The following is a 26,785-nucleotide window of genomic DNA, read 5'->3' as shown; positions in this document are numbered from 1 at the left end:
GGGGGGGGGGTATTTTAGGTTAATAGGAAGTTAAAATAAGAGAAGTCAGTGGGTCTTCTGTTGGGGGGGAAAAAATAAGTGGAGTGATGGCGCCGTCTATGTTCGGCTAAACTACAGTGTCACCCAGAAAATCTGTTTGGGGAATATCCAAACTAAACGCCCGTTTGCTTTACAGCAGGAGAGGGTTCTCCCCCTTCCCCAACGGGCAACCTTAAGCCTCTGTTGGCCGTTTTTAACCCCCTCCTCCGTGGAAAAGAGCGATCTCTTTAATCGGAGTGCCTCATCCTTTCACCGGGGGGGGATCTCACTCCGGTATTCAGCAATACTGCAAACTAAACAAAATGCTGCCAGCACACTCAATTCGGGTGTGTGTGTGTGTGTGTGTGCATGTGTGTGTCAGTGATGCAGACGGGGGGAGAGAGAGAGATGAAGACAATGTTGTGTTCCAGTAGCCTCACATGAAGAAACGCAGAACTAAAATGAGGGCTATTTGGTTACGTTTCTTCATAGAAAACAGCCCAGCACTGCGGACGGCTTTATTTTTCTAGTGCAAATATTACATAGGATGGGAGAAGTCAGAGGCTTTCTTTTTCTTTTCAAACAGCAAAGCGAATAAGCCCCCCCTTTTGCTTTCCAGATTATAAAATTAACCCCTTTTCATGGATGGAATACCTAATTTAGACACTTATTGTCACATTGGCTTTCAACGCCTACACCATCCTGAATAACACTGCGCAGAACTGCATTGCCTGCAAAGTGCTTCAGCAAAGGGGAAATTGTTTCCAGAATTCCTGATAAGTTTCTCTTCTTAAAACCTGAAATGCTGTGCCGACCCTATTTGGAGAAGGAGGACCATGTTATTCATTGAGATGGACGCTCAGGAAAGAGAAAATCCAGCCGTGTGTGTGGATAAGACTCGGCAGCAGCTCGGCTTTTTTTTTTTTTTTTTTTTTTTTTTTTTTTAAAAAACCTCTGCTCTAAAGAGGGTTAGAGTTGGTGCTGCTTTGCCCGTTTCAAGATTCTGAATTGTTAATTTGAGATATATAAAAAAAAAAATCTCTTCAAGGGAGCTTAATCCGGCGATTTGCTGCGTGTTACGCAATGGGAGACAGAAGATGCCTCGCTGTTTGGGTGAGGAGATGAAAAGCTGGGCAAAGACACACATCCAAACTCAGCGCCGGTGCCTGCCCGGGTCTGCCTCTGCTCACAGAGCAACACTGGAAGAGACCGCAGCCTAGAGAGTTTGGAAATTTGCTTGGCATCCCTTCTGTCTGCTCTGCCTTTCAGAGCAGGAGGTGAGAAGCGACCCACTCCCAAGGGATAAGCAACTTCTCAAAAGGTTAATGCCGAAAACGTTCCCTTTGAATTTTTTTGGATAACACTGCGGAGGTAAATATCACTAAGGTTCGCTTTTATTAGCCCCAGGCCACTGTTAAAAGAACGGAGCGTGTGGAGGCTGTGACGGTTGACAGGTGCAGTAAAACAGCTTAATTTGGGAGATACTAGCAGGGAAAATGTGATGTGTCTTTCATCATTCACGCGCACATCTGCAAAACACAGGAGCTAATCAGACGGTACAAGATATTCATAATAAGAGGGCAAGTGCAGTCCAGTAGGTGCAGAGATCCGACTGTAGCACTGCCAGCTACATGCTGGGTGTAGATACTAATTCCATATATCCATTTTATATAGTCTTAGAGGGTGGAGTGCATTGGAGTTATTATCTTAAAAGCTGGCACTTTGTGGTGGTGGCAGACCAGCACTAGTTTGATCCGTCTGTCTTTGTTTCTCTCTCCGACAGTCTCAAAAATTTATGAATACATTGATCTCTGTATTTCTTGCCTGGATTTTCTTTTTATAGAGACCTCTATATACCAGGTGGCCAGGGCGACGGCATGTGGGCGTACGGGAGATAATGTTCCCTCTGTAGCAAATAATAATTTGTGCATTTTTAAATCAGGGCTGTAATCCTTCACGGTTACTTCTCAGACTTAATAGAAAAAATAGTATATAACAACAGACGCCACTAGCTGTCTTGTTCTATTCCGGTGAAATTCTGCCAGTGCGTGTTGTGTGTGCGCTGATAGGGCTGTAGCAGGCTGCCCATTGACTTTTTGAATCAAGAAAGAAAGAAATCCCCCCTTTTCTTGGTCTGTCGGGTAGGGTGCCTAGATTTTTTAGCGACGTTGAGCAGTTCTAGTCCACGCCATGATGACTGATATCTAGAGAGGAGAGGAGAGGAGAGGAGAGGACATTCCTATTAATAATCTAATTGATGTGAAGTTTTTAATTTGGCTGTCGGAGGGGCGGCGGTGGCGGCGGCCGCCTGATGGCGCTGTGCACCCGGCAGCCAGCCCGTCCCCGCCGTTATAAAATCAAAATTACCTGCCCTTCTTTCCGAAAAGGGGCTCTAACTGCAAGCTTGAAAAACAGCTGGCTCGAAATATTGGAAGGAGTTGTGCTTTTCAATGCGTGAAGAAGTCTACTTGCCTCTTTTATTTCGTTTCGTCTCCTGCAGGCCAAATGACATAGGATGAAGGCTGTTCGTAATTTGCTGATTTATATATTTTCCACCTATCTGCTGGTTATGTTTGGATTTAATGCTGCCCAAGACTTCTGGTGTTCCACGTTGGTGAAGGGGGTCATTTATGGATCGTATTCTGTAAGTGAAATGTTTCCTAAAAACTTCACAAACTGCACTTGGACGCTGGAAAATCCAGATCCGACCAAATATAGTATTTACCTGAAATTTTCCAAAAAGGACCTCAGCTGCTCCAACTTTTCCCTCTTGGCTTATCAGTTTGATCATTTTTCCCATGAAAAAATAAAGGATCTTTTAAAAAACAACCACTCTATCATGCAGCTCTGCGATTCCAAGAATGCTTTTGTATTTCTGCAGTACGACAAGAATTTTATTCAGATACGACGCGTCTACCCTATCGATTTCCCGGGATCACACAAAAAAGAAGACGACCGAAAATCCTTCTTTGAGTTTTTGGTGTTGAACAAGGTGAGCCCCAGCCAGTTTGGGTGCCATGTGTTATGCACTTGGTTGGAGAGCTGCTTGAAATCGGAGAACGGGAGAACCGAGTCCTGTGGGATCATGTATACAAAGTGCACCTGCCCTCAGCACTTGGGAGAGTGGGGAATAGACGACCAGTCTCTGGTGTTGCTCAATAACGTGGTGCTGCCCCTCAACGAGCAGACGGAGGGCTGCCTGACCCAGGAGCTCCAAACCACCCAGGTCTGCAACCTCACCAGAGAAGCCAAGCGGCCACCAAAAGAAGGTAGGTGCTTCTTGGAGGGGGGGTTGAATCCCACGTGCCCGTACGTGGGTCCTGCTGATGGCTGTCCTTGATACTCGCATTGATTTGACTTGCTTTCCACTCCAGCTCGCCTCCAGACGAGGCAAAAGGGCTGGAGAAGACACACGTTCCCTCACGGTAGAGAGGGAGCTGCATTTTCATTTCTAAACCGGCCCAACCTTCAATGCATAGTTCTGTGGAGCGCTGCCGAAACTCCTCATAAGTAGGACCCATCTGTTTTCAGCCCCCACAGGTGGCAACCCAAGAATTGCTCTCCCCCTCGTCTCCTCTTTATTGCAACCACCTGACATAAAAAAAAAAAAAAAAATACAATCCCTTGGCTTTGCAAGGAAAATGTTTCCAAAAGCGTGGGGGCAACGTGTCTAAAAAGACCAAGAGATTTACCATGGTCAGGCCACCCAGTCTCAAGTGGGCCACCCCTCAGCAGCCTAAAACCAAAGCCAAAGCAAAGGCAGCTCTTCAGCCTGCCATGCATAAAGATGGGAGGCCCCATGCCGAGTCAGGACGTGCCGTTCTGACCTGCTGGGAGCTCTGACTCCAGGAGATGAAGGCTCCGGATCTCACAGCAGTATGAGCCAGGGGGTGGTTGATGTGACGGGCCTGGCAGCCGCTTCGTATCCCTGCTGGAAAAGGGGGATTTGTGGAAGGGTAGGAAGACCAGCAGTTAGTGTGTCAGGCTCTGCCCAGCCCCTCTGCCTCCTACCTCCTGTTTGGGCCTCCTGACAATTGGAGGAGGTCAAGGGGGGTGGATTTTGGGAAGCACATCAGGGGCATCAAAGGCAGAGAAAGCATGACCTCAACCAAGATGGGGGCCTCTAGCTTGCCCCCATGGGAAAGGGGGGTCCTTCAGAGCAGCCATGTTGGGGGGGGGGTGGAGGGGAGTGGATGTTCCCCTGCAGCAATGGCTAAGCCACGGAGGGCAGGGTATTGCATTTTAATGCAGGAAATGTTCCTTCTCTCCTTGTTCTCTGCCTGGCCACAAAGCTCCCCAGTCTGCGGCGAGGCAGCGCCAAGCTCCCCCAGATAGAAGTGGCTTTGTGGGGGGATGTAACATTGCCACGTTGTTAGGGGAGAGGACTTTCTTTAAGGGCAGCCAAGGCCCAGGGCTGGGGAGGAAGAAAAGCTCAACTTGCTCCAGCTGCTGCGGTGCCAGGGGACTGATGGGGGGGATGGGGGCAGAAGGAAGGGATGAGGGACACTTCTAGTGTCCTGCAGGTCAGGGCATCCCTTGTGAAAAACCTCCCAGAGAAGCCCGTGCAGTGGTGGGGGGGGTGTGGGGGGCACCAGCCACGGGGGGCCCTTCACATCACTCAGGGGGATGCATTTCTCCCGCATAAAACACCTATTTCCGAAATGGGCTTGGTGGAAAGGACAGAGGAAGGGTAGGGCAAACCATTTTTATGGTTTTTTTTGGTTTTTTTTTTCTCGCCCTTAAATTTTGAAACACGTTTTCAACGTACTTTCCTTCCAGTTTCAGTCATATTTTAATTCTTGCCCCCGTTTACCGGTTTTCCCAGGTATTGGCGTGAGGAACGGCACTATTAGAGGGGGTGGGAGGTCTGTTTGCTGGGTGGAAGGTTTCCTTCACTTGTTTTTCACTGTGCTTGAAGGTTTGTTGGTTTTTTTTTTTGGTGATGCCGAGAATTTTAACATTAATACAATTATTTCAATGCTTTATTGAATTACATTAATGCACTTGGAAATTGTTGATCAGATTGTTACTAAAAGTTGTAAACAGCAAATTAAGCCTCATGGTACTTCTCAGTCGTATGATTTGTCTTCCATATAGTGTTTAAAGCATTTTTCCCCTTCCCTAAAAATCTGTGAGAGAGGTGTGTCGAGTCTTTGTTTTCTGTATGTATAATCACGTTTCTCAAGCACATCAGTCAGTGTATTTCTATGTGTAGAGCTGGTTGGTGGTTCAGCTGCAGGCTTTGTCGAGGGATCAAAACGCAGGATATTCCTGCCACAGACATAATCCAGTTCATCACTTGTGTCAGCAAACATTAAGGCAAGAAGTGCTAATTTTGATTTCACAGGCAGTCTGGTTCAAGTTAGATCAGCACAGCTCGCAAAAATAAGGTTAACCAATAACCAGGAGAATGGGTTCTTGTTGTTAGAGTTCATGGTGGCAACTGGAAGTACAGTTTTGGCCGTGCAGTTTGAGTTTTAAGGGAAATGGTGGTTGCCTATCACTGCGAGAGTGCTCCCGGCTTGGCAAGGTTGTGTTTTATGAATTCGTGTATTACTTTGAGTTTTGGTACAGATACTGCCCAGCAATGGCTTTCAGGAAGGAATTGCAAGGACCTAACAGCTTTCTACAGGATTATGCATACCCTCCCACTCTTCAGATTTGCTTTCATTGAGCTTGACTGTATGAAGTGCAAAATCTTCTCTAAAAACTATTTCTAGTCACATTTTAGAACCATGATGTAAATAGAGAGCATTTAGATTAAAGCCTCCTGTTTCTTTTTTGAACCTTTGAAGGTTTTTAGAATTTTGAATATGATAAATGGCTTAGGAAAATGGATGAAAGTCAGTATTTTTCCTTTTTGAAAAGGTGCTGCATTTTACAAAAGCCGTGACAGGTGTACAATGGATGATTGTGTTTCTAAAAGTGCTGAAGAGTGTTAAACAATAACAGGAACTAGGTCAAAAAAGGAAGCTGTAACTATTATTTTTTGAGGAAAATGTTTTGGAAATAATGTGGTTTAATCAGCGTTTCTTCTGTAGACAGATCATCTCTGGTGTCACTGATTAAAATATTATTCGATATCGCCACATTTGCACTAAGACCCAGTTTCATTGTGTCTCGATCCTTCTCCGTAGCCTTCCCCCTGAGATGCTTAGCCCAGATCAAAGCACTGGCAAGTAGATCTCAACAAACACTCTGGCAGGGCCCAGAATTTAAGGGCTCGGGAGAATTTGTCCTCTTCCATCTTCAGTGCTGTGACTGAAGTATCTCATGAAGTTTCTGTCACAAAAAACAGGGCTCACTTCCAACTTATGTGGGCTTGTAAAGCCTTTACGTGTAGTCAATCCATACAATTTTATGAGTGATGATAATAACAAGGCAAAAATGTATTTTCTTATTGTGATGACTACAAAGCCAAAATATTATTGTGGGGGTTTATAATACTTACTTAGAAACTAAGAGAGAGTTTTCCCCTGTGTTTTACTGCCATGTTTGACAGGGGCCCTCAAAAAACAAGGGAAATAATTCTTTCATCCTCTTACTTTCATCTAACAGCAGGAAAAAAGATATTCACATTAATGAAACCTTGGCTTTTGGAGTTCCAGGCTTGTGTATCTTGTTCAGCCAGTCTAAAATAATTTTAGTAGGGATTTTTAATATGCTAGAAGTGGAGCATTGGCCTACTTTGTCACAAATTCTAACAGCTCACCGTGTACCAGCATCTCAGTATTCAGCAACTGATTATTACTTTTTTTCCTGATTTCAAATCTGAAAACAACAGGGACATCTTAATGGGGAATTTGCTGTAATAGATGTTTCTTTAAAACAATAATTTATGACACAGTGTTGAATAACAGTATGATGTAGGATGCAGATAGTTCTGTGAGGCTTTCATGGCATGTATGCATTTGTTTATATGTGGCCCCATGAGTGCCCACCTCCTGTTGCACAAATTGAAGATGGATTTATAGTATTCATCACATACCCAACGTTCACTAGCTGGCTGAGTGGGCTGGACATCCCTAGTCACAAAGTCATGAGCAGTTATAACATGTCATAGCATGGCTCCACCAGAGGATTTAAACTGTTAAATCAGTGCAGGATTAGTCTAGGAAGATCAAAAATTACACAACGGTGCCTAACAACCTTGAAGTTCTACAGGGATATTTAATGTTTAATGTGAGACTAAAGCAAAATTTAGAAAGTCCAGAATAAATAAATCTGTTGTCCAGAGTATTGAATGGATACAGTAACATACTGCTGCTTGCAGTGGTTCTTCTATCCATGAGTTCAAGGGGAGAAAGGAAGGTGACCACTAATGGAAGAATAGGCTTTTTAATTTTGCCTGAAATGTATTTTTCATTTTGACTCATAAAATATTGTTTAAAAACTTCAAACTAATATGCAGGTTATGAGCAGTTTGTTATCACACTACTATTAGCAGTTTGATCTAAGTGAAAATCTGGAATGTGAAGAAAAACAATTTCAATTTAAATAATTTTTACATTAATATTGTTCCTCCTAAAACGTTCGTTTCCAAAATCATGTAAACTTTGATAAAATCAGTAGGAGACATTGTGTCTCTTCTTTATGTGTCTGGTTCCCAGCTGAAGGAAATGTTTCAAAATCTGCTATGGATTCCAGTGTGCTTCATATAACGCCCTCTGTGACCTACTTTGCTGAAAGAAAATGATCACCCTAAACATTTATATTCTTAGTACATATTTGGGTCACTCTGGACCGCTTGTAATAGGATGCTTTATCAGACCCATGCAAGTTGGATTTCTGATTCTTTCTCTTGAAGCTATGCACTATAGAAAAAACCATTAATGATCAGAATCTCTTCTAATCAATAGGCACTACTTTTGTTTTCAAGGATTATATGCTATTATCACTAATGATTGTGCTTAAGCTTGTGGTGTATTCATCATTTCTGCCTGATTTAGTTCAGTACACTACGAAACTTTTAGTTTTGATGTAAAGTTTAGGAGTTGGTGTGCAAGAGTAATCAGCAGTTCACATACGTGTACTGAATTTGGTGGAATTTTGATCAATCCATAAGTGAATTTTTTGATACTTTCAAAAAGGAAAATACCAAGACAATTTCCTTTATGGTGTGAAAAACCCATATAAATGGCTTTGCTTGCAGTTATTTAAATGCTTTAGTAGTAAATATTCTTGGAGATAGATAGATAGATAGATAGATAGATAGATAGATAGGTAGATATGTCTGAGTGGTAATTTCTTTGGTATCACAGATCCTATCAACATTTTTGTTCAGCACTTTTTATGCTAACAAGGTGGTGAATTACTTATTTTGGGGGAAAGGTCAGCCTACTGCCATCGAGTGCTTGCCCTGCCTTCAGCGAGATCACAGATGTCCAGTATAGGATCCTCGTACCAGTTATGAATGAGCTCATTGCTTGCTTAAATCATTCATGGCTTCAGTGAAATAGTGTGTTGGAAGGTGTGTTATAACCAAAAGCATGCTTTTGGTTCCCCGGACTGCCATCTTTGCTTGAATTAAACCTCTATTTATGTGCACTGTTGTACGTCAGACATTGTGGAGACCTGCTCTCAGCTGGGCACAAAGGCTGCTAGAGACCTCCCGCTCCAAAGAGCACGGAACAAAAATAGAAAGCACTGATAAAGAATGGGGAAGTTATATAAAGCAATTAAGTGTTCAGACTGAAGTCTAAGAATATCCAAATTGGGAACAAAATTCTGACACTCCTGCTGCTGGTCCCAGTGAGTAAGTCCTTGATAGGACCAAGTCCTCAACCATCAAGTGTCTCAGACCAGTCAAGCCTTCTTTACGTGACTTCCTCCTATTAGCAAGCTGTCCCTTTTGTCTTCAAATACTTCTATCACATTTTGTCTGGGTGGGCAGAGCATACAATCTGTTTACTGTATTTTAGACCTTGTACTCTGATTTGCTTGTGCTTTTGACAAATGTGAAAGGGTTTGCATGGAGAACAGCCTTTAACAGGAATTAATGGTGGTTCTGTTTTCATAGTGGGATTTCAGTTATTAGGTCTCAGTGACCCTACGTGGACTTATGATTATGCAGTGTTTTATACCTACATATTTATATTTTATACATTTATATGATACCGTGTTTATATGTAATATAGTGATTATATGATCTAATACATTTAGTAGGCTCTCCTGTGCTCTTTTTAAAGTAATTTATCCTCTTCTGTTCAAATCTACCCATATTGCTGTTTTGTTTAGTTTTCTATTTGCAAAAGCATGGAAAAATCTGCTTTGTGTGTTGGTATACGCAGAGGAATTTTCAGAGTAGACTTTCTTTTTCTCTTCTTAGGGAATTAATTTTATGAAGTTTATTCAGTTGTGTTTTATCAAAGGATTCAAACTCAAAGTTGTTGTAGTTCTCAAATTGAAGGTTAGCTGCTCATTTATAAATATGCAGTAATTGTAATAAAACAAAGGTCACTGCAGAATTCCATTGAGCATTATTTGCATTCACTGTTAACAAGAAATATAAAATGCTCTTTAGGATAGAGAAAGTTGTACATGATATAAAGTACAAATTTACAAATTATGCATCACTAATTTATGAATATTTCAGAGTTTGAGCCCTTTCTGATGCTAGTTAAATCTCAAGAGGAAGACAGTCAGATTTTTCAAAGTCAGTCTCAGTTTTGTTAATTTCTTAGAGAAGTTGTAAGTAAAGGTTTTGTAAAATTACTGACATTTTTCTGATGGACTAGCCAACATCAGAATTAATAAAAACAATCTGTAATAATAAAAACAATCTATAATAACAGTGTGTGAGAGCAGCATTGTTACTTTTCTCTGCAACGGTCAAATTACTGCCCTTACTCAAGGCAAATTCCCCGTGCTATCAATATAATTTGGTCTAAATGAAGATTAGGGTTAGATCAGAGCCCACAAAAGAGATGTGAAACAGTGATAGCATGTGTTGCTTCTGCCAAAACTATTTCATAATTTGTATTAAATCTGGTTTTTGTTTTTCTTCATTATCTGAAGGGGAAACAAGGCACGTGACATACTCAAGTTAGTAGTTCTTTGATGGTGCTGACAATGTGTGCAACTGAAGCTTGGAAGCAAGCTACTTTCAGTTATTCAATTGAAATTTTATTTATATCTCCTTGAAATGAAAAAAAAAACAACAATTTCAGTTATTCAATTGAAATTTTATTTATAGCTCCTTGAAATGAAAAAAAAAAAAAACAGAACACAACAAAAATTATAAACTTTGAATACCATCCATTTTTGGGTAGCTTGATAGGAAATTGGTGACAACAGGGAGAACAATGTGTCGTCCCCTTTTGGGCAGTTTTCACCAGTTTGCTCTTTTATTCTTCAGGAGGTGTAAAACACATAGGCAGCTGGCTCTGGTTCCTGTTGTTTTTCTTTATGTGGTGATCGCTCGTTCATCAGTTCTGCAGAAACAGTGTTTGTTTGTAGCGTGGTTTATAGCTTTGAACCATTGCTGATAGTTGTGTGCTATTGGACAGCATTGCTGAGGGATGATGAGGGGGATGAAGGATCAAGAGAGGAATTCTCCAGCTCTTAGCTGGGGGAAATGGTTAGCAGGACTTGCAACCTTACCACTTCTAACTAGCATTGGAAATATCTTATGTAAAGTGGAAATTAAGTGGTGTCATCAGCTGAGGTATGTTATCCCAAGCTGCTTGTGAGGATCTGAGATCACAGTCCTGCTGAGATGCCAGTGGTTTCCCTCCTGTCCCTCTGCTGAGCTGTGTCAGCACACCAGCCAAGCAGAAAACTGTTCCCTCTGGGGTTTTTTCACTTGGGTGATCTTGATGTTGGGTGAGTGTGCAATGGTGGCCCAGCTGAGCCCCTGTTAGTACACAAGGAAGAGCTGGAGAGGAGCAGTGGTGCTGTTCAGCCAGATTTAGATTTGCTGAGAGGAAAAAAAAAAAAATCTATCAAAAAGTAACAAATACATATTACCCTTGCCCACTCCTTTCCATACATTAGCAGCCGGTTACATCAGATTGTATTTCGAGGCAGCTATACCAGGTTTGGTTACAGTATTGCTGGCAGATCCTTCAAAATAGAGTCCAAGATACATGTTCAACCAGGGCTTCCTGCTGACCATTAAAGAGTGGTGCAGATTGCTGTGAGGGCGTGCAGAGAGCGCCCGGGGATGTGTCTGCGAAGCCCTTGGAGCTCATTCCTGTAGTGCAGCGAGAAAGGGCTGATTAGAACATCAGGGAATTGAATTTATGCTACTTACTGGTTGTGAGGAATAATATTGTACGTGCTTCATGAAAAAAACCCACTTTTTTCCCTCGAAAGGGCTTTGGAGAATCTTAAGATTTCCTGTGGAATATTTCTTCGATTCCTAAATGCTTCACTTTTTTTTTTTCATACATTGTTTGCTTCTCTATCCTATGAATATATCCTTTGCAGTCCCTTCTGTACCGTATGCATGGAAGATGACAATTGTCTGCAAAGCTAGGCACTTCAGCTTGAATTATAATGAGTTATGTTTTTATCCTTGGAAGTGTTTTGTTTGTTCCGTGGCATTGGCTGATATCTGCAGTGATTGGCACACGTACAGCTGCTCCGTGCTGGTAGGTCTGAATGTTGATAGATGTGCTCGCACTGACAAAGGAGAGGAGGAGGAAAGTTCAGCACTGCAGGTGTAATGGGAGTAGAGAGCCTAATCCAGCTTGTCCCTTCTGCACCAAATGTCTGGGGAAGTCAATAATAATACGGAGAGTATCATGAAGGTTCACTCTCCTTGGAAAGGAGGAGGGTGCCACGGGTAGGATGTCAGCCAATCCTGACAGCTCATAAAGTTGTGGGAGTTATGTATAGGGCCATAGGGCTTCAGCTGATTCTGCTGTTATTTGGGTTCATAAATGCAATAGATAGGAGTTCTGCCTCTTGAAGCAGAATTATTGTGCAATAGATAGGAGTTCTGCCTCTTGAAGCTGAATTATTGTAGAATCACAGAATGGTTTGGGTTGGAAGGGACCTTAAAGATCATCAAGTTCCAACTCCTCTACCCTGGGCAGGGACACCTCCCACCAGACCAGGTTGCTCCAAGCCCCATCCAGCCTGGTTTTGAACACCTCCAGGGACGGGGCAGCCACAGCTTCCCTGGGAAACCTGTTCCAGTGCCTCACCACCCTCACACTAAAGAATTTCTTCCTCATATGTAATCTAAATATCCCCTCTTTCAGTTTAAACCATTAGCCCTTGTCTTGTCACTACACTGCCTGATCAAGAGTCCCTCCCCATCTCTCCTGTAGCCCCCTTTAGGCATTGGAAGGTCACTATAAGGTGCCCCCAGAGCCTTTCCATCTCCAGGCTGAACAACCCCAACTCTCTCAGCCTGTTCTCACAGGAGAGGTGCTCCAGCCCTTTGCTCACCTTTGTGGCCCCCCTCTGGACCTGCTCCAACAAATCCATGTCCTTCCTGTGCTGAGGACTCCAGAGCTGGATGCAGTACTGCAGGTGGGGTCTCACCAGAGCAGAGCAGAGGGGCAGAATCACCTCCCTGGACCTGCTGGCCACGCTTTTGATGCAAACCAGGACATGATTGGCTTTCTGGGCTGCCAGCACACATTGCCAGCTCATGTTGAGCTTCTCATCTACCAACACTCCTAAGTCCTCCTCAGTCTGTTATAAGGATTAATTCAAAATGCATAAGTAAATGAAACAATGCAGACTGGGCATGGGGTACACTAGAGATTTCTTGCTTAAAAAAATACTGGAGATGCTAAGTTTCTCCTATCGAAAGACACTATTACGATGTGACACCAAAATGGGGTCTGGCACTGTGATTTAGTCAGGAATCCTGCCATTTCAAGACAGGGATGCCTTTAGCATGCAGGCAAAAAAGACCCCCAGTATTCTCCTTTGTTCCTTTGGCAGACACACATTGCTCATGGTAGTAGCGATGCTTTGGCAAAGACACAAAGTGCTGTGTTGATCAGAGAATACATTATGTGCATGCTAACTTGAAGGATGATCACACACTGTTCCTCTCATAAGACAGACCCTCAGGCCACAAAGTCCGTTTCAGCATATTTGGTATTTGTAACTTGTAGCTCTCTGTTAGAAGTTGTCACATTGCCCTGATGGAGCTCAAAGCTAAATACAAAGCAAGCTTCTCGGTCTGCAGCTCATAACCCAAGGTTTATACATACTTAAGCTTCCCTCAAAATTATGCTGGCTCTAAGCATGTTTTCTGCTTTTTCTTTTTTCCTTGGTCTCCCCGCGCCTTGCCTCGTCTCTAGATTGTTAGCTCTTTACATTACTCTTTAAGCTAAACCCTCAGATTTCCCAGAAGCTTGCACTTTCACAGAACTCCAGCCTTATTAGCGCTCTAAGCTTACAGTTCATCCCTTCTGGGGGATAAAACAGGTGAAGTAAACAAACACAGAAGCTTTATAGGAATTACAAGTGAAAAACAAACCCAAACAAAACAAAAGAAAAAAAAAACAGTCTTTATTTCAGCTAGCCCAAGAAATGCGCAGGTTTGGACAAAGAAATAACTAAAATCCCTGGTTTTGTTTCCTCGTGGCTCCAGTCACACAGCCGTTGGAAGCTGCAGTTCAGTGAAGAGTCCAGCATCCCCAGCTTCACGCTCCGCTTTGCACGCTTCCTCCGCGTTACGAATTCTCTTCAAACCTGTTTCTTTTATCCCATTGCTCCGTGTCATCCCTGTTTTCCTCCACTGCTTTTAGGCGCAAAAAAAAGTCTCAGTCGTAAAAGGCAGGACACATCTTCCAGCCCATGCCCTGTTTAGCTCTGCAAGTCCCATTGCTGCTGTGGTGGTGGAGTGTAGGCAGGCCAGCAATCTGCAGTGGGTCTGGTGAGGATGTGATTTCAAGGCCTACATCGCCCAGAGCCTGGTCTTCCCTCAGGAAGCACTTCAACCACCAGTGCAAAGCAGGGTTTCTTCTGAGTTGCTGACCATGAACCTGTATCTCCTCATCCTCAAGAGACTCACAGACTCACAGATTTGTCTAGGTTGGAAGGGACCTTTAAGATCATCTAGTCCAACCATCCACCTAACTCTGATAAAAAAACCCAAACAACAGATTTCCTTCAGTTTGTGGAAAAGAGGCCAAGGAGTCTCTCCCAGATTCCTTTCCATGTCTTCACAAAATTGAAAAGTGGAAACACTTCCTTAAGGTAGCATACTTACATGTGAAAGGCGTATTCCATCTTTGGTTTTGAATAAAAGTGAGCAAAAAGTCTTTGGGTTCAGATCAGTGCTCTCTCAGAGATAGAGCATTGCCCAAGAGCGCATAGAGGTCTGCTCATTAGCAGGTTAGATGCCTTTTTCTAAGCAGACTTACGTCCCCGACCAGGCTTGAAGAAGGAACAAAGTGCATTGTGCAGTCCTGGAGGCCTTTATTTAGACCCATCAGGAACAGGGATGTCCCCGCATAGGAACTTCAGGAGCTAATTCCAAGCTTGCTTGAAATGAAACTTCCAATTCTGCTCAGTCCACTGTATGGACACCAAAGCGTAGACCACGTACAAATATTGTGAGTTAGTCTGTTTGCAGTAACCTTGAAGATTTTCATGGTATTGCTTGCAAAGCTCTGCTTTAGTATTTAATTTCTACTGCTCTTGGCAGGATTGAAGGGGGGAAGGTGAACCAGGGAGTCTTTCATGTTCTCTGGTTTTGGGTTTTCATCAGTTTAAGCACAAGAACTAGTAGAAAGAGCCACAGGGACTCTTAAAAATTAAATTCTCAGTGAACTTTCTAGATTTAATTTATACCAAACATTCTTTTTTCTGTTTATATGAAAGCACAGTGACTCACTAGTGTAAGAAAGACAAAGGTGCAGGTGTTACGTAGTCAAGGTTTTCTTTTTCTTATTGCAGTGTTTTCACTGTCACAAATGGTTTCTACATTTTTAATATATCTGCTGTGTATAAATGCACTGAAGTCTACTAAATGTGAAAATACCTTAATCTAAACTACAGAAGTCATCTTTGAAATCACATTAATTATAAGCAAAGTTGAAATACTTTAATTTTGGGGTACAAATGTGTAACAAATGAAATTCATAAAACAAATAGTTCAATGTATGTTCTGCATTTCCTTGTGTAAATTATTTATAATAAACCACACTATAAACTCAAAGAAATTGAGGTAATTGTCTACATTGAGACAATTGAGTCTAATAATATCATAAATTATTTACAGTTTCATTTGGAGGATCTAGCTTATCAGAAACCATTGAAATCAGCTTTTTACCACAGAATGATGACTCTGTTCCTTCTCGCCCATTGTGTCTGCAATAGCATAGAAATGCTTTAGAGTGTCCGCTGCATTTTGATGTGATTGTCTCTGTTTGGTTTGAGGATTACCAAATGTTAAATACTGTTAGGAAAGAGTAATCCGTGTAGGCTGGTTGTCACCTCTGCCAAAGGAACAGATGGACTGATGACCTTTTCAGGACAATATTAGATCTACGTGCTTTTGAGTGGCAATGGTGCTGCTCTCTGAGCTGTCTTTAATCAGTTAATCTTCATTTGTATCACTGAATAGCTTTAGCGACCAATCACAGTATTATTTCACTTTTTTGTTTGTTTTGTATTCAAGAAAATACTAGAAATTATCACCTCCCTTCTGTAGTCACCTTTTTTCTGGCATATTTGCCACAGCTGAATTTGTCCTACTTCTCCCAGGTGAACATTTAGTAGCATGAGTTTTGAAGTCTGGCCAGATACCATACATAAATGTCTTTGCCCACACAGGGGTCCCCTGCAGCCTTTGAGCACACGTTTCTATTTTCTAAGAAGTGTCATTTCTGTGTGCACCACTCATTAGTCACATGATAAGCACAACCCCACAGCACTCAGTTTTATATTACCAACAATTTTGTGTTCCATCCATGTACAAATCCATGGTAATCTGGAACAAATCAATGCCATCTCACTGAGACATATGCAGTTACAATGTTTAAACAAATTTCCTAATGATGTCAAACAATATTTTCTGATTTTTTTTTTTTACTAGATTTGCATAGATGGGGTTTTTCTTATTCCTTTATATATGTGTGTTAGATTATTTCCTATATTTTTGTGGAAGTTGTTGATATACAGCTCTCCAAAGGCAATTTATGCCTCCACAAGTATGTCTGGAAAGTTTATGAGAACAACAGTATCCTTGTTTCTGAAGCTACCCTCAAACATTTCAACATTAATAAAATAAATGAACAAAGTGCTGGTGTTCTTTGTAGCCGTCCTTATATATTTCTCCAATTATAAAAAAATGTTTGAAAAATTAAGAGCTTTACTTTTTTTTTTTAAATTCTGCTCTGAATGGATAGAAAATAATTGTAAAGTTAGAACTGGGAAACCTCTGAAAAACATTGGTAGCAGGTTGGAAGCTTGAATCATTTATAACATCAGCTGGGTGAGAGCAGTCAGATGGACGACTCCTTTGTTGTCCCTGGAAGATCACTTAAGTTAGGAGGCCATAGTCATGGTTTGGTCACTCATGTAACCAGATGTAATAATGAATTCAGGAGATCTTAAGGCTAACATTTTACTTTCAAACCATTGTTTTGGTGAATAGATTCAAAATACTTTTGAAATTATTTGAAATAGATTCGTAGGTGAATTTAGGTTTGAAGGGACTTCTGAAGGTCATGTAGTCCAATCCCTTGCTCTCAGTAAAACTAATTGAGTTGCATCTTTCATTTGGTTCTCTTTAGTTCATAGTGAGGGTTTCTTGATCCCTAATAGTTTGTACATATGTCAGTATTCAGCAAGTAGCTAGACCCATAATCGGAGCTAGTGTGTATGTTGTCAGCGACTTTTGTTATTCCTGTCAGTCACTCTAATGATTCATGGTTTTTTAGTAATTCTTTAACGTGCTTCAGGTCATAGTATTCTAATTAGGAGTAAAATGATCTAAAATACACTGACAGTGCACAGAATGGCCTAAATGGTTAATCTGAAGAATAGCTAATAAATAATTCTAGAGAATGTTTTCCAGAAATAATTGTCAGCCTTAACCTATAGACTTTCGAAACAGTTTGGTATTTAGCAAGTCGGGTTCAATGTTACCAAGACATTGCATTTAAAAAACCAAACATGTTAATAGTTTCTTGCAGTATTTTATGTCACTCACCTACAGGAAGTGAGAGCATCTTTGTGTGCCTTCCCTTTTCCTTGGGATATGTCACAGCTGTACCGTGCTGCCGGCAGCTTCTGGCACTGAAAGACAAGATAAGGAATCACTATTGAATAGTGTTCTGGCAAGGTGAAAGAGAAGAGGCAGCCAGACAAGACTGTTCGAAGTTAAAGCTTGTAGGGGAAAGATAAGGCAGTATAAAAAGGGAAATAGATTAATGTTGGCCAAAGGGGTTAAGATAATAAGGATTTTCTTACAACATCACAGGGAAAAAACAAATACTGGAAAAACTGTAGGGGATGATATTAATCTTATTTAAAACATCGGAGTTAAAATGCTCCTTTTTAGGAATAAGAAATAAAGGGCGATTCTAGAACAATTAAAATAAGAAGAACTTGACAAATGAGAAATAAGGTCATGTATGGGAAATCTGAGTATGCAGGGATCCAACGGAAGAGGGAATATGTATTTTAGACTGTTAAGCTAAGTAAGTAACACAGAATTATATAACCCTTTTTAAAATGTAGCAAGAAATTAGTTAACTTTGGCATTCTAAGAATCTAAGTTCTGGACTAGTATATCTATGAAAAGAAGCTGAAAGGATATAACTGTGGAAATAACAAAATTTTGACAATTACCATGACTTTCTGTATTATCAGACTTATTCTAACACTATAAATGCTACTCAGCTTTTTTTTCTGTTTTGTAAAAAGGGGGAATGAAAGGAGAGTGTTAAATGAGAGTATATGTATGTATGGATTTTATTCAGACTTCTATTGCATCCCTTCAAAACTTAATTCAGATTTGTTTAGCGTTTCACACAGTTTGTCAAATTGGATTGTGGGCTATACAAAACACTATAAATTAATAGCAGTGAGGTACTAACATCTGCATGAATTAATATTTGGACTTGCATCTTCAGTGGTGATTTAAGGAAGGAGATAACCTACTTGAAACTTGCAGTTCAATATTAAATTAGGAGGTAATGCAAATACTAGTGGGGACTTATATCAAGGCTTATATCAATTAGGTCATAAGATAATAGAATTCAGAATACTGTAAACTAATGCTCTCTGTTGGGAATAAATTGAAATAAAATGGGAAGGGGAAATCCTGAAAGCAGTAATAGTGAATGACAGCTGGAGGTGATTGCGAAGAGGAAGAGATGTCTGGTGGTGATTCGGAGCTCAAAACAAAATGTCCCTATGTAAGCAAACACTGAAAATGTGGCTTCCAACCTAAATTTATTGTTCTTCGTGAACTGGGTGTACAGTCAGAAGTCTTTAATTTTTATACCAAAAAGATCATGGTCCATCGTGCTGACAGTGAAGTGGATGGTTTAAGACAGAAGATTAAAAGCCATAAAAAATATCTAACTAAAATATACCTAAGCACAGTTAGCAATATATCTCCAAATATCTGAAGAGTATTAAAATAGCATTTCAAGTCAAGGAGAGGAGTTATTTACGAAAACTCCAAGACGCAGAATTAAAAGTAATTAATTGCATGAAAAAAGTAGAAAACCCAGCCTGAATACCAAAAATAACTGCAACATCTGTTTAGATGCAGTATAATTTTCAAAGCTGCGAGCATGAGTATCATCTCTAGATGTAAATAAATTAATCGCAAATAAAATGAATTGTTCCTAGTATGCTAGCAGGGGGCTGAAGCACTTTGGAAGGGAAGGCTAGAAGACAAAGACCACATTTTCTGAAGTTTACTGCCTGAGCGTGCAAGCTTGAAGAGGCAGTGGTAAAAATAAGCAAAAGAGAATAATATTAAATTAGAATCAAAGAATTATGCAATATATGGTAAATTGTCATGCAGCACGTCTACTTTTTTCTCAATTCATTATACAGAGGCATTCTTGTTACACCTTCTTTACTTAGCAAAAATATTACAATAAATTGCATTATACATCTTATAGTATAATATATACTATATATATTAAATATACAGATTTATATGTACTCACTGTGCTTTTTTTATTCAAAACACTATGATCTGATATTAAAGAATTTGTATATTATTATAAATAGGTATTTTAATAAAAGAAAGGAAACATTTTCCTCCTGAACATGAAATACTTAAGATGTGGTAGGTAATGCAGGCTAATTTAACTCCTAAATTAAGTTGTATTTTAATGACAGATGAGGATGATCCATGAATGACAGAAGGATCACGGGGTGTGAATGACACAAACCTAAGTGTGGGTGGAAAGGTTTAATAGTTCATGGGATAGTAAAATGGACGAAGCATCACCATTGCTCCAGCGTGAGCCTTTCTGTTCATTGAGTTTTCTGAGTATTAAATAGTCGTTTATTTCAGAACTGGGCAACGGCTCGAGAATGATATATTTCAGTGCTTACAGCAGGACTGAAATGGAACCCACCTGGTGAATAGCAGTTTTCCTGACTCTCTGTTTTAAGACGAATTCTATCCTAAATATCTCCAGAAAACATTTTGGACCTGCAAAACAAACCTAGCCTTTGCAAGGATCACTGTTTTCTCATTTGAAAAGCAGGCTTTCTTCACCCTGGAGGGGTTCTTAACAGGCCACGGAATGTACAGAAATCCAGTTTTCTTTTGCAGGGGTTTCTTCTCTGCTATTAAGGTAAAGGGAGTCTTTCAGTCAGCCTCCAGCACTTTTTCTTGTTTGTCTTCTCAATTTCTCATTGCAGGATTGATTCCTTCAAGACTAGAGAAGAATACACTCTGGGGAAAGCCTGCAATGATTTCCTGTGTCACCACTAGGTTGTCTCAGGGCTAAATACGCCAAGCATGTCACACCAAAGCAAAGAATTAATTCTCTGAGACCGAGATCTTGGTAAAAAGGATTAGACAGCTATATGAATAAAAGAGAACATCCCCAGTTATACAAGAGAGGAATTTAATTCTTTTCTTGCAGCACAAAATATTTACTTTTTAGACGTTTGGAAAAAGCCTGTGTGCTTTGGATTTCTTCTACCATCATAAGGCTTATCTTCACTTTAAAAATGTGTTTAGGAGGTATATTTAACTCCACATTAAAGAAAAATTTAGATTCTGACATACATCAGTTGAGTTGTACTGAGATCTAGAAGGCTCGCTTTCTTAGCATATAGAAAGTTCAAAAACTGTAATGCAGGCTTTATTAGTTTGGAGCCACACAACATTTTAAATCCTAGTCAAGACGCTTCTGGAAAGAGCATACTAAATGAGATATATCCTTGTTACATCCAATATGGTATTTTCTATGCTCCTATGAACAGATAAATGCATGGTGAGGTATTTGAAGAAAAATGAAATGTTCATTAGAAAATGTATTACAATAGATTACGGTCACGTATTTTTTCACAAAAATGTGTCTTTAAAAAGTATATGTATTTTTTCCCCCAAGGCATTGTGAAATGCCATTTATAAGGACACAATGGCCTCTGAAATGAAAGGGGTATAAAAGATAGAAGAATGAGTCCTGGAAATAATCTTCTTTGATATTGTAAGCACACAGAGAGCTGCTTTGTATAGAAAATTTTAGCTTTCCTGTTTTTTTTACAGTGCCTCATTCCAAGGAACTGCATATTTGTCAGTTCTTCTCAAACACAAGCAATAAACAAACAATACTGGTTTTCTTTAAAAAAAAAAAAGCTGGAGTCTTTTGCACAGTAGTTTGCTGGGGAGACATAAAAATAAACTTTGTGCCTGGAGGAATGTGTTAGAGTTTGCAAAATGTCAAGGAAATTTTTTTTTTTTCAGCATGCTGAGTTCTGTACAGAAAAACCATATAGAAATTTCTTAATTTAAGAGAAAATAGATCTTTCTGAAGTCTTTGCTACAGATAAATGCCAGATCTCATCTTTTTAGCAGATGTCATTGCAAAACTCTTTCCAAAGAAAATTATACTTTATATTGAGTACCTCATTTACATTCATAGCTAATTAGACTAGCAGAGAAACATTGAAACGGCATTTTGTATATATTCTTGGTTTGCACAAGAGAAGTTATCTTGCATTGTTTGTTCTTTGATTATTCTTGTAAAGCTCAACAGAACAAGGAAAGAACAAAAAAAATCCATGAATGTTAATACAGAACATAGATATATGGAAAGAAATAAACAAAAATCCAACATTATCTTTGAGAAAAAGCAATCAATGTGTTCTTTCCAGGCTTACACATCAATAAGAGGTTCTTTTTTTTCTGTGTATCTTGGTGATTGTTCCTAACTAGAATTCCACTTCTACATCATCAATGCATTCTCAGATATATGCTATCTTGGGCTGTTGAGTATGAATTACTTCAATGATTTGTCTGCAGCAAAATTCTGCCTTTCACTTTAGATTCCATCAGATTCACAAACCCCATAAAATAACAGACTTTGGTACCGTAACATGCTCAAGACTTTGTGTCAAATATTATCCTATGTATAAATAGAACTCCCTTTCATCTGAAATAATCAGTATATTTATTAATTTTTAATAGCAGTTTCAGCCTCTAGAACGTAAGCCTCCTATAAAAGGTGCGATTTCAGTCTATGCCACTGTTCATGATGCTCAGTCCAAGAGAAGCAGGCTTTGAAACGGAGTGAAAATATGACATGAGCTTTTACACAACAGAGTATAGATGGATTTCTAAACCTTTTTATTGAAGAACATATATTAAAAACACAGCGAGTAAACAAAATTAATCATCGGAATAGTGCCCAAGCGATAAGCTTACATAATAGTAAGTCTGCTGGCATATTTTATTTCTGGATAGAGTTTTTATCAAATCTGTTTCTAAACAAGCATCTTATGTCATCATTTGATTGATTCATAAACAATTTATGGTAAAATTCTTTGCAATTTAGGAATCACATTTTTTATTCTGAAAGGTTTTGTAACCTCCTTAAGTATTATATAATCCTTTTTTTTAATAAGTCCTAATCCTATTGTGAACTGCTGATTCTTCTTTTTCTTCCCAGTAAAGATAATGATAGTGGGATTCGATACACTAAAGTGCCAATAAAATAATTTAACTTCTTACAGATAATATTTATTAGCACAACTCAGAGAATGCTCTTTAATGAGCAAGGTAATTGATATGTTTAACCCATCCTTCTCATAGCAAACTTATGACCCAATCAGGATTTTATTAAATGTATTCCTTTTTCAATCCTGTATCATGATTTTTATTCTTTTAATAGTTGATATAAGCCATTTGCCCAGTAGCGATTGCTTATGTAACAAACATATTTGTTCTGTTCCTTACTTGAAAGAATTTAAGACTGCTCAAAAAATAAAATCAAGTCAGTGCAACCAAATCCTTTAAAACCCAAACCCAAGCATGTGTGAATCATGGTAACTGTGTAGAAGAAAAGTGTGTTTTCATTTCACAATCTAAATCTTAATTTCTGTGTTTGTGCAACTTGTTTTTGAAAATCCTGAGACATATGAATTTTCATGGCTGTCATTCCATCTATCCGACTCTGACTTCTAAATAAGCAATAGCAGAAAAGAAATCTTCAGTTTAACCTTGAAGCTGGTAGAAGTAAATTGCACTGTGCCTTACTTTCCTCAAAATCCCAATCCTTTAAATTTAGAGTCTCAGGACATTGAGCTTTGTATCTGTTTCAAAAAAAATTATTGTAAAAATGTGGTCCTTTTAAAAGAAAGGTTGATACCTCTACTCTTGCATCTATGGAAATCTCCTAGTTATTCTATACATAGTAACACTTTTCTGGGTTTGGTAGATTTCTAATCGAGATTTTTAGAAAAAAAAAAGCAGCACTTTTTGGATTTTATGTTGCACAATTTCTTTTTTATTTGTTTTGGGGTTTTCTGTTTGTTGGGTCTTTTTGGGTTTTTTGGGGTTGTATGTTTTATTTTTTTTTACATGTCTATCCCTTATTTTGTACCAATAAACGCATTTATCTCAAGGAGCTGCTCACTAGAGCGGTTAGATATTTTTCAGTAAAATATTTCCTTGAAAAATAGTAGTTCATTTAAAGAGGAAGTTTTGGAGACAGTGTGAGTTTCTGTCACAAGGGCTGGACAGAGAAAGAGTGAGATTCAAGGGCATGAGCTTTAATCTGCCCTCTCCAAAAGGCACTAGATTTCTGGTAAATTCCTTTTAATTCTTACTGTTCAAACTATATTCTTTTCTAAACAGAGATTACTTGTAGGAGAAAGACAGTAACTTGGTAGTCCAATAATTGTTTGTCTTATGGTAAAACATATTAGCAAGTTAGGGATGTGAATGAGATCTCCCACATTGCCCAGGCGTACTACAAGGAAATGTAGCAAATCTATATTTTCTGTCTTTTATGGAAATTCTGGAGATGTTTATGTCTGTCTTGTCTTCATGTACAAGTTTGAAAAAAAAAATAGAAAAACTTTAGTTTTGGGTTGGTTCTTTGCCTACATAATGCGCTGAATTCAGATTATGATTTCTTTATATTGAGTGGAATTTCTCGTAAAGTTGTTTGAACCAATTGGTTGTCCAAGATCGCTTAGATACAGTTTACAGACCATAGAGAAAGGGTAAAGAAAAAAAAGTAGGTTCTAAATTCCTGGTTTTGTTTGTTGGTTGGTTTCTAAACAGTGTATCCAGGAATGTTATGGGATTAAAATTTTACCCCCTTCATCCTGCTTTAATTTCGTAGGAGTTGCGGGAGACAGATGTCCATAGCGCATCAGAAGAAACTGTGTGTAGTTATTTCCTTTAAATGGTTGTGTTTGCAGTTCTGACTTGCCAGCTATCATTGTTGAGGTCTGGCTGTACTACAGGACAATACAGTTCTTACTTTAAACTAACTTTGAATGGCTTAAGTACGAGAAGAAGAATGTCTGCAGTTATTTATATTTTTACAAAAGAGAGTATCTTCTACGTCTGATTTTCAGTACTTCTTGTAGTACCTGAAGTGCTTTCACTACCTGAGCAAGTTGGTTTAAACTGCATTGTCTAAAACTGTCTTTGATTAGCAAAAGAGCTCGAGAAGACCTTGGGAAGTCATTGTGTCTTTCCTCCTCCCCTCCCCAAAATTCTGAGTTATATACATCATTTCTGAGAGACATACACTGCCAGGAACTCAGATTTGCCAGCCACCCAAGAAAAGCTGTTTTACTAGTTGTCCTTATGAAAAGTTTTGTTTTGTTATTATTTCTAACAAAGGTTTCTTGTTAACCCGTTCTTTTGTTGAACTTTGTGGATATGAAGAAAAAAAATATTCCCTTCTTCTTGGTTGGTACCTTTTATGTAATTGAAGACTCTGGTCACCCTGGACAGAACCTTGCAAAAACCTGTTTAATAAATCCTTCCACCCATAGCTCTTCCTTTTTCTAATTATGTCCAATTTCTTCAGCATTTCCATCTAGATCACTTGCTCTAGCTTTATAATTCCTCTTTCTCTCATCTGGATTGCCTCCAAGTGGCAAGAGCAATTCTCAAAGCAAGATGCAGAATTGAAACCAGCTGTTAGCTCAAACAGATTGATTCCTCGTGTCTCACAGATGACACAGATGACAGCTATAACGTTTAGCTTTCTGAGAACTACTGGGTATTGCTGAGTCTGGTTTAGCTTGGATTCCAACATGACCTCCAAATTTCCTCCTGAAGAATTGCTACCTAATAAATTGCTCCTCCAGTGTCTATGTAGAACACTGTACTTGCCCTTACTCACCCCAAGAAAATTGTGAATTCTTACTGTTTTCTACCGACTTAGAGTTATTGCATGTAATCTTTAGAGTATTGTTATCCAGTGTTATTAAAAATATGAATAGAATCAGAGCCCAGACAGTACCCTGCAGAATTCTGCTTAATAAATCCTTCTATTCTGAAAATGATCCTCTAATCCTCTGAGTACTTTTTCTATTAAGTTTTGCATCTATTTTACCATATGTTAGTTTTATCTGGACCCTTTTCTTTCTCCAGCTAATTTATAGAATCACAGAATCATAGAATGATTTTCCTTGGAAGGAACCTATAAAGACCATCTAGTCCATCCTGCCCTTCTGACAACAGGGACGTCTTCCACTAGATCAGTTTGATCAAAGCCCCATCTAACCAGGCCTTAAACACTTCCAGAGATGGTGCATCTAGTTTCTCTGGGCGACCTGTTCTGGTGTCTCACCAGCCTTCACATAAAAAATGTCTTCCTTATGTCCAAACTAAATTTACTGTCTTTCTGCTTAAACCATTTCTGCAAAACCCCCTTCCTTATGTCCAAACTAAATTTACTGTCTTAAACCATTTCTGCAAAACCCCTTGTCCTGTCACTACAGGCCCTGGTAAAAGGTCCCTCTCAAAGTCTTTCTTATAAGCCCTCTATGACTACTGGAAGACTGCTATAAGGTGTCCCCAGGGTCTTCTCCAGACTGAACAACCCCAGCTCTCTCAGCCTTCAGGCAAAGGAGAGGTATCCCAGCCTCCTGATCATTTTCATGACCCTCCTTTGGATCTGCTCCAACAGGTCCATGTCTTTCTTGTACTGGGGACCTCAGAGCTGGATGCAGTACTCCAGGTAGGGTCTTTCCACAAAAAAGACATTGAGAGGCTGGAGTGGGTCCAGAGAAGGGCAACGGAGCTGGTGAGGGGTCTGGAGAGTAAGTCTTATGAGGAGAGGCTGAGGGAGCTGGGGTTCAATCTGGAGAAGAGGAGGCTGAGGGTAGACCTTATTGCTCTCTCCAACTCCCTGAAAGGAGGTTATGGAGAGGCAGCGGTACATTTCCTCCCAAGTCACAGGTGATGGGACAAGAGGAAATGGCCTCAAGTTGCACCAGGGGAGGTTCAGGTTGGATATTAGGAAAAATTTCTTTACTGAAAGAGTTATTGCACATTTGAATGGGCTGCTAAGGGAAGTGGTTGAGGCACCATCCCTGGAGATATTCAGAAGACAAATTGACATGGTGCTCGGGAGTATGGTTTAGTTTTGTTTGGGATTTTTTGGTTGGTTGGTTGGTTTGGTTTGTGGGTTTAGACATTGAGAGGCTGGAGTGGGTCCAGAGAAGGGCAACGGAGCTGGTGAGGGGTCTGGAGAGTAAGTCTTATGAGGAGAGGCTGAGGGAGCTGGGGTTCAATCTGGAGAAGAGGAGGCTGAGGGTAGACCTTATTGCTCTCTCCAACTCCCTGAAAGGAGGTTATGGAGAGGCAGCGGTACATTTCCTCCCAAGTCACAGGTGATGGGACAAGAGGAAATGGCCTCAAGTTGCACCAGGGGAGGTTCAGGTTGGATATTAGGAAAAATTTCTTTACTGAAAGAGTTATTGCACATTTGAATGGGCTGCTAAGGGAAGTGGTTGAGGCACCATCCCTGGAGATATTCAGAAGACAAATTGACATGGTGCTCGGGAGTATGGTTTAGTTTTGTTTGGGATTTTTTGGTTGGTTGGTTGGTTTGGTTTGTGGGTTTTTTTGTGGTTTTGTTTTTGTTTTTGTTTTTTACAGTTGGACTAGATGATCTTAAAGATCCCTTCCAGCCTAGGTGATTCTGTGACCCAGGTGCAGGACCTTGCACTTGGCATTGTTGAAGTTCATGAGTTTCATGCGGGCCTACTTCTCTAGCCTACCTGTGAAGATCCCCCTAAATAACATCTAGATGATCTTAAAGATCCCTTCCAGCCTAGGTGATTCTGTGACCCAGGTGCAGGACCTTGCACTTGGCATTGTTGAAGTTCATGA

At 39.9% G+C, this 26,785-nt stretch overlaps 1 protein-coding gene across 1 annotated transcript in view; it reads left to right on the top strand.

The window, feature by feature from the left end:
- Nucleotides 1-1,078: 1,078 nt before the first annotated feature.
- The window catches only part of ADGRB3 (adhesion G protein-coupled receptor B3), a 450,308-nt gene continuing 424,601 nt past the window's right edge, over nucleotides 1,079-26,785 (top strand). Inside the window, exons 1-2 of the mRNA XM_014937019.1 lie at nucleotides 1,079-1,389; nucleotides 2,519-3,287. Coding sequence (XP_014792505.1) covers nucleotides 2,534-3,287 — 754 coding nt within the window. The 5' untranslated portion in view covers nucleotides 1,079-1,389; nucleotides 2,519-2,533. The remainder of the gene's footprint in view (nucleotides 1,390-2,518; nucleotides 3,288-26,785) is intronic.

Source organism: Calidris pugnax, unplaced genomic scaffold, assembly GCF_001431845.1.
Source record: "Calidris pugnax isolate Ruff unplaced genomic scaffold, ASM143184v1 scaffold12, whole genome shotgun sequence".
Lineage (NCBI taxonomy): Eukaryota > Metazoa > Chordata > Aves > Charadriiformes > Scolopacidae > Calidris > Calidris pugnax.
Note: the sequence above shows the minus strand (reverse complement) of the source record. Positions and strands in the feature narration are given on the sequence as shown.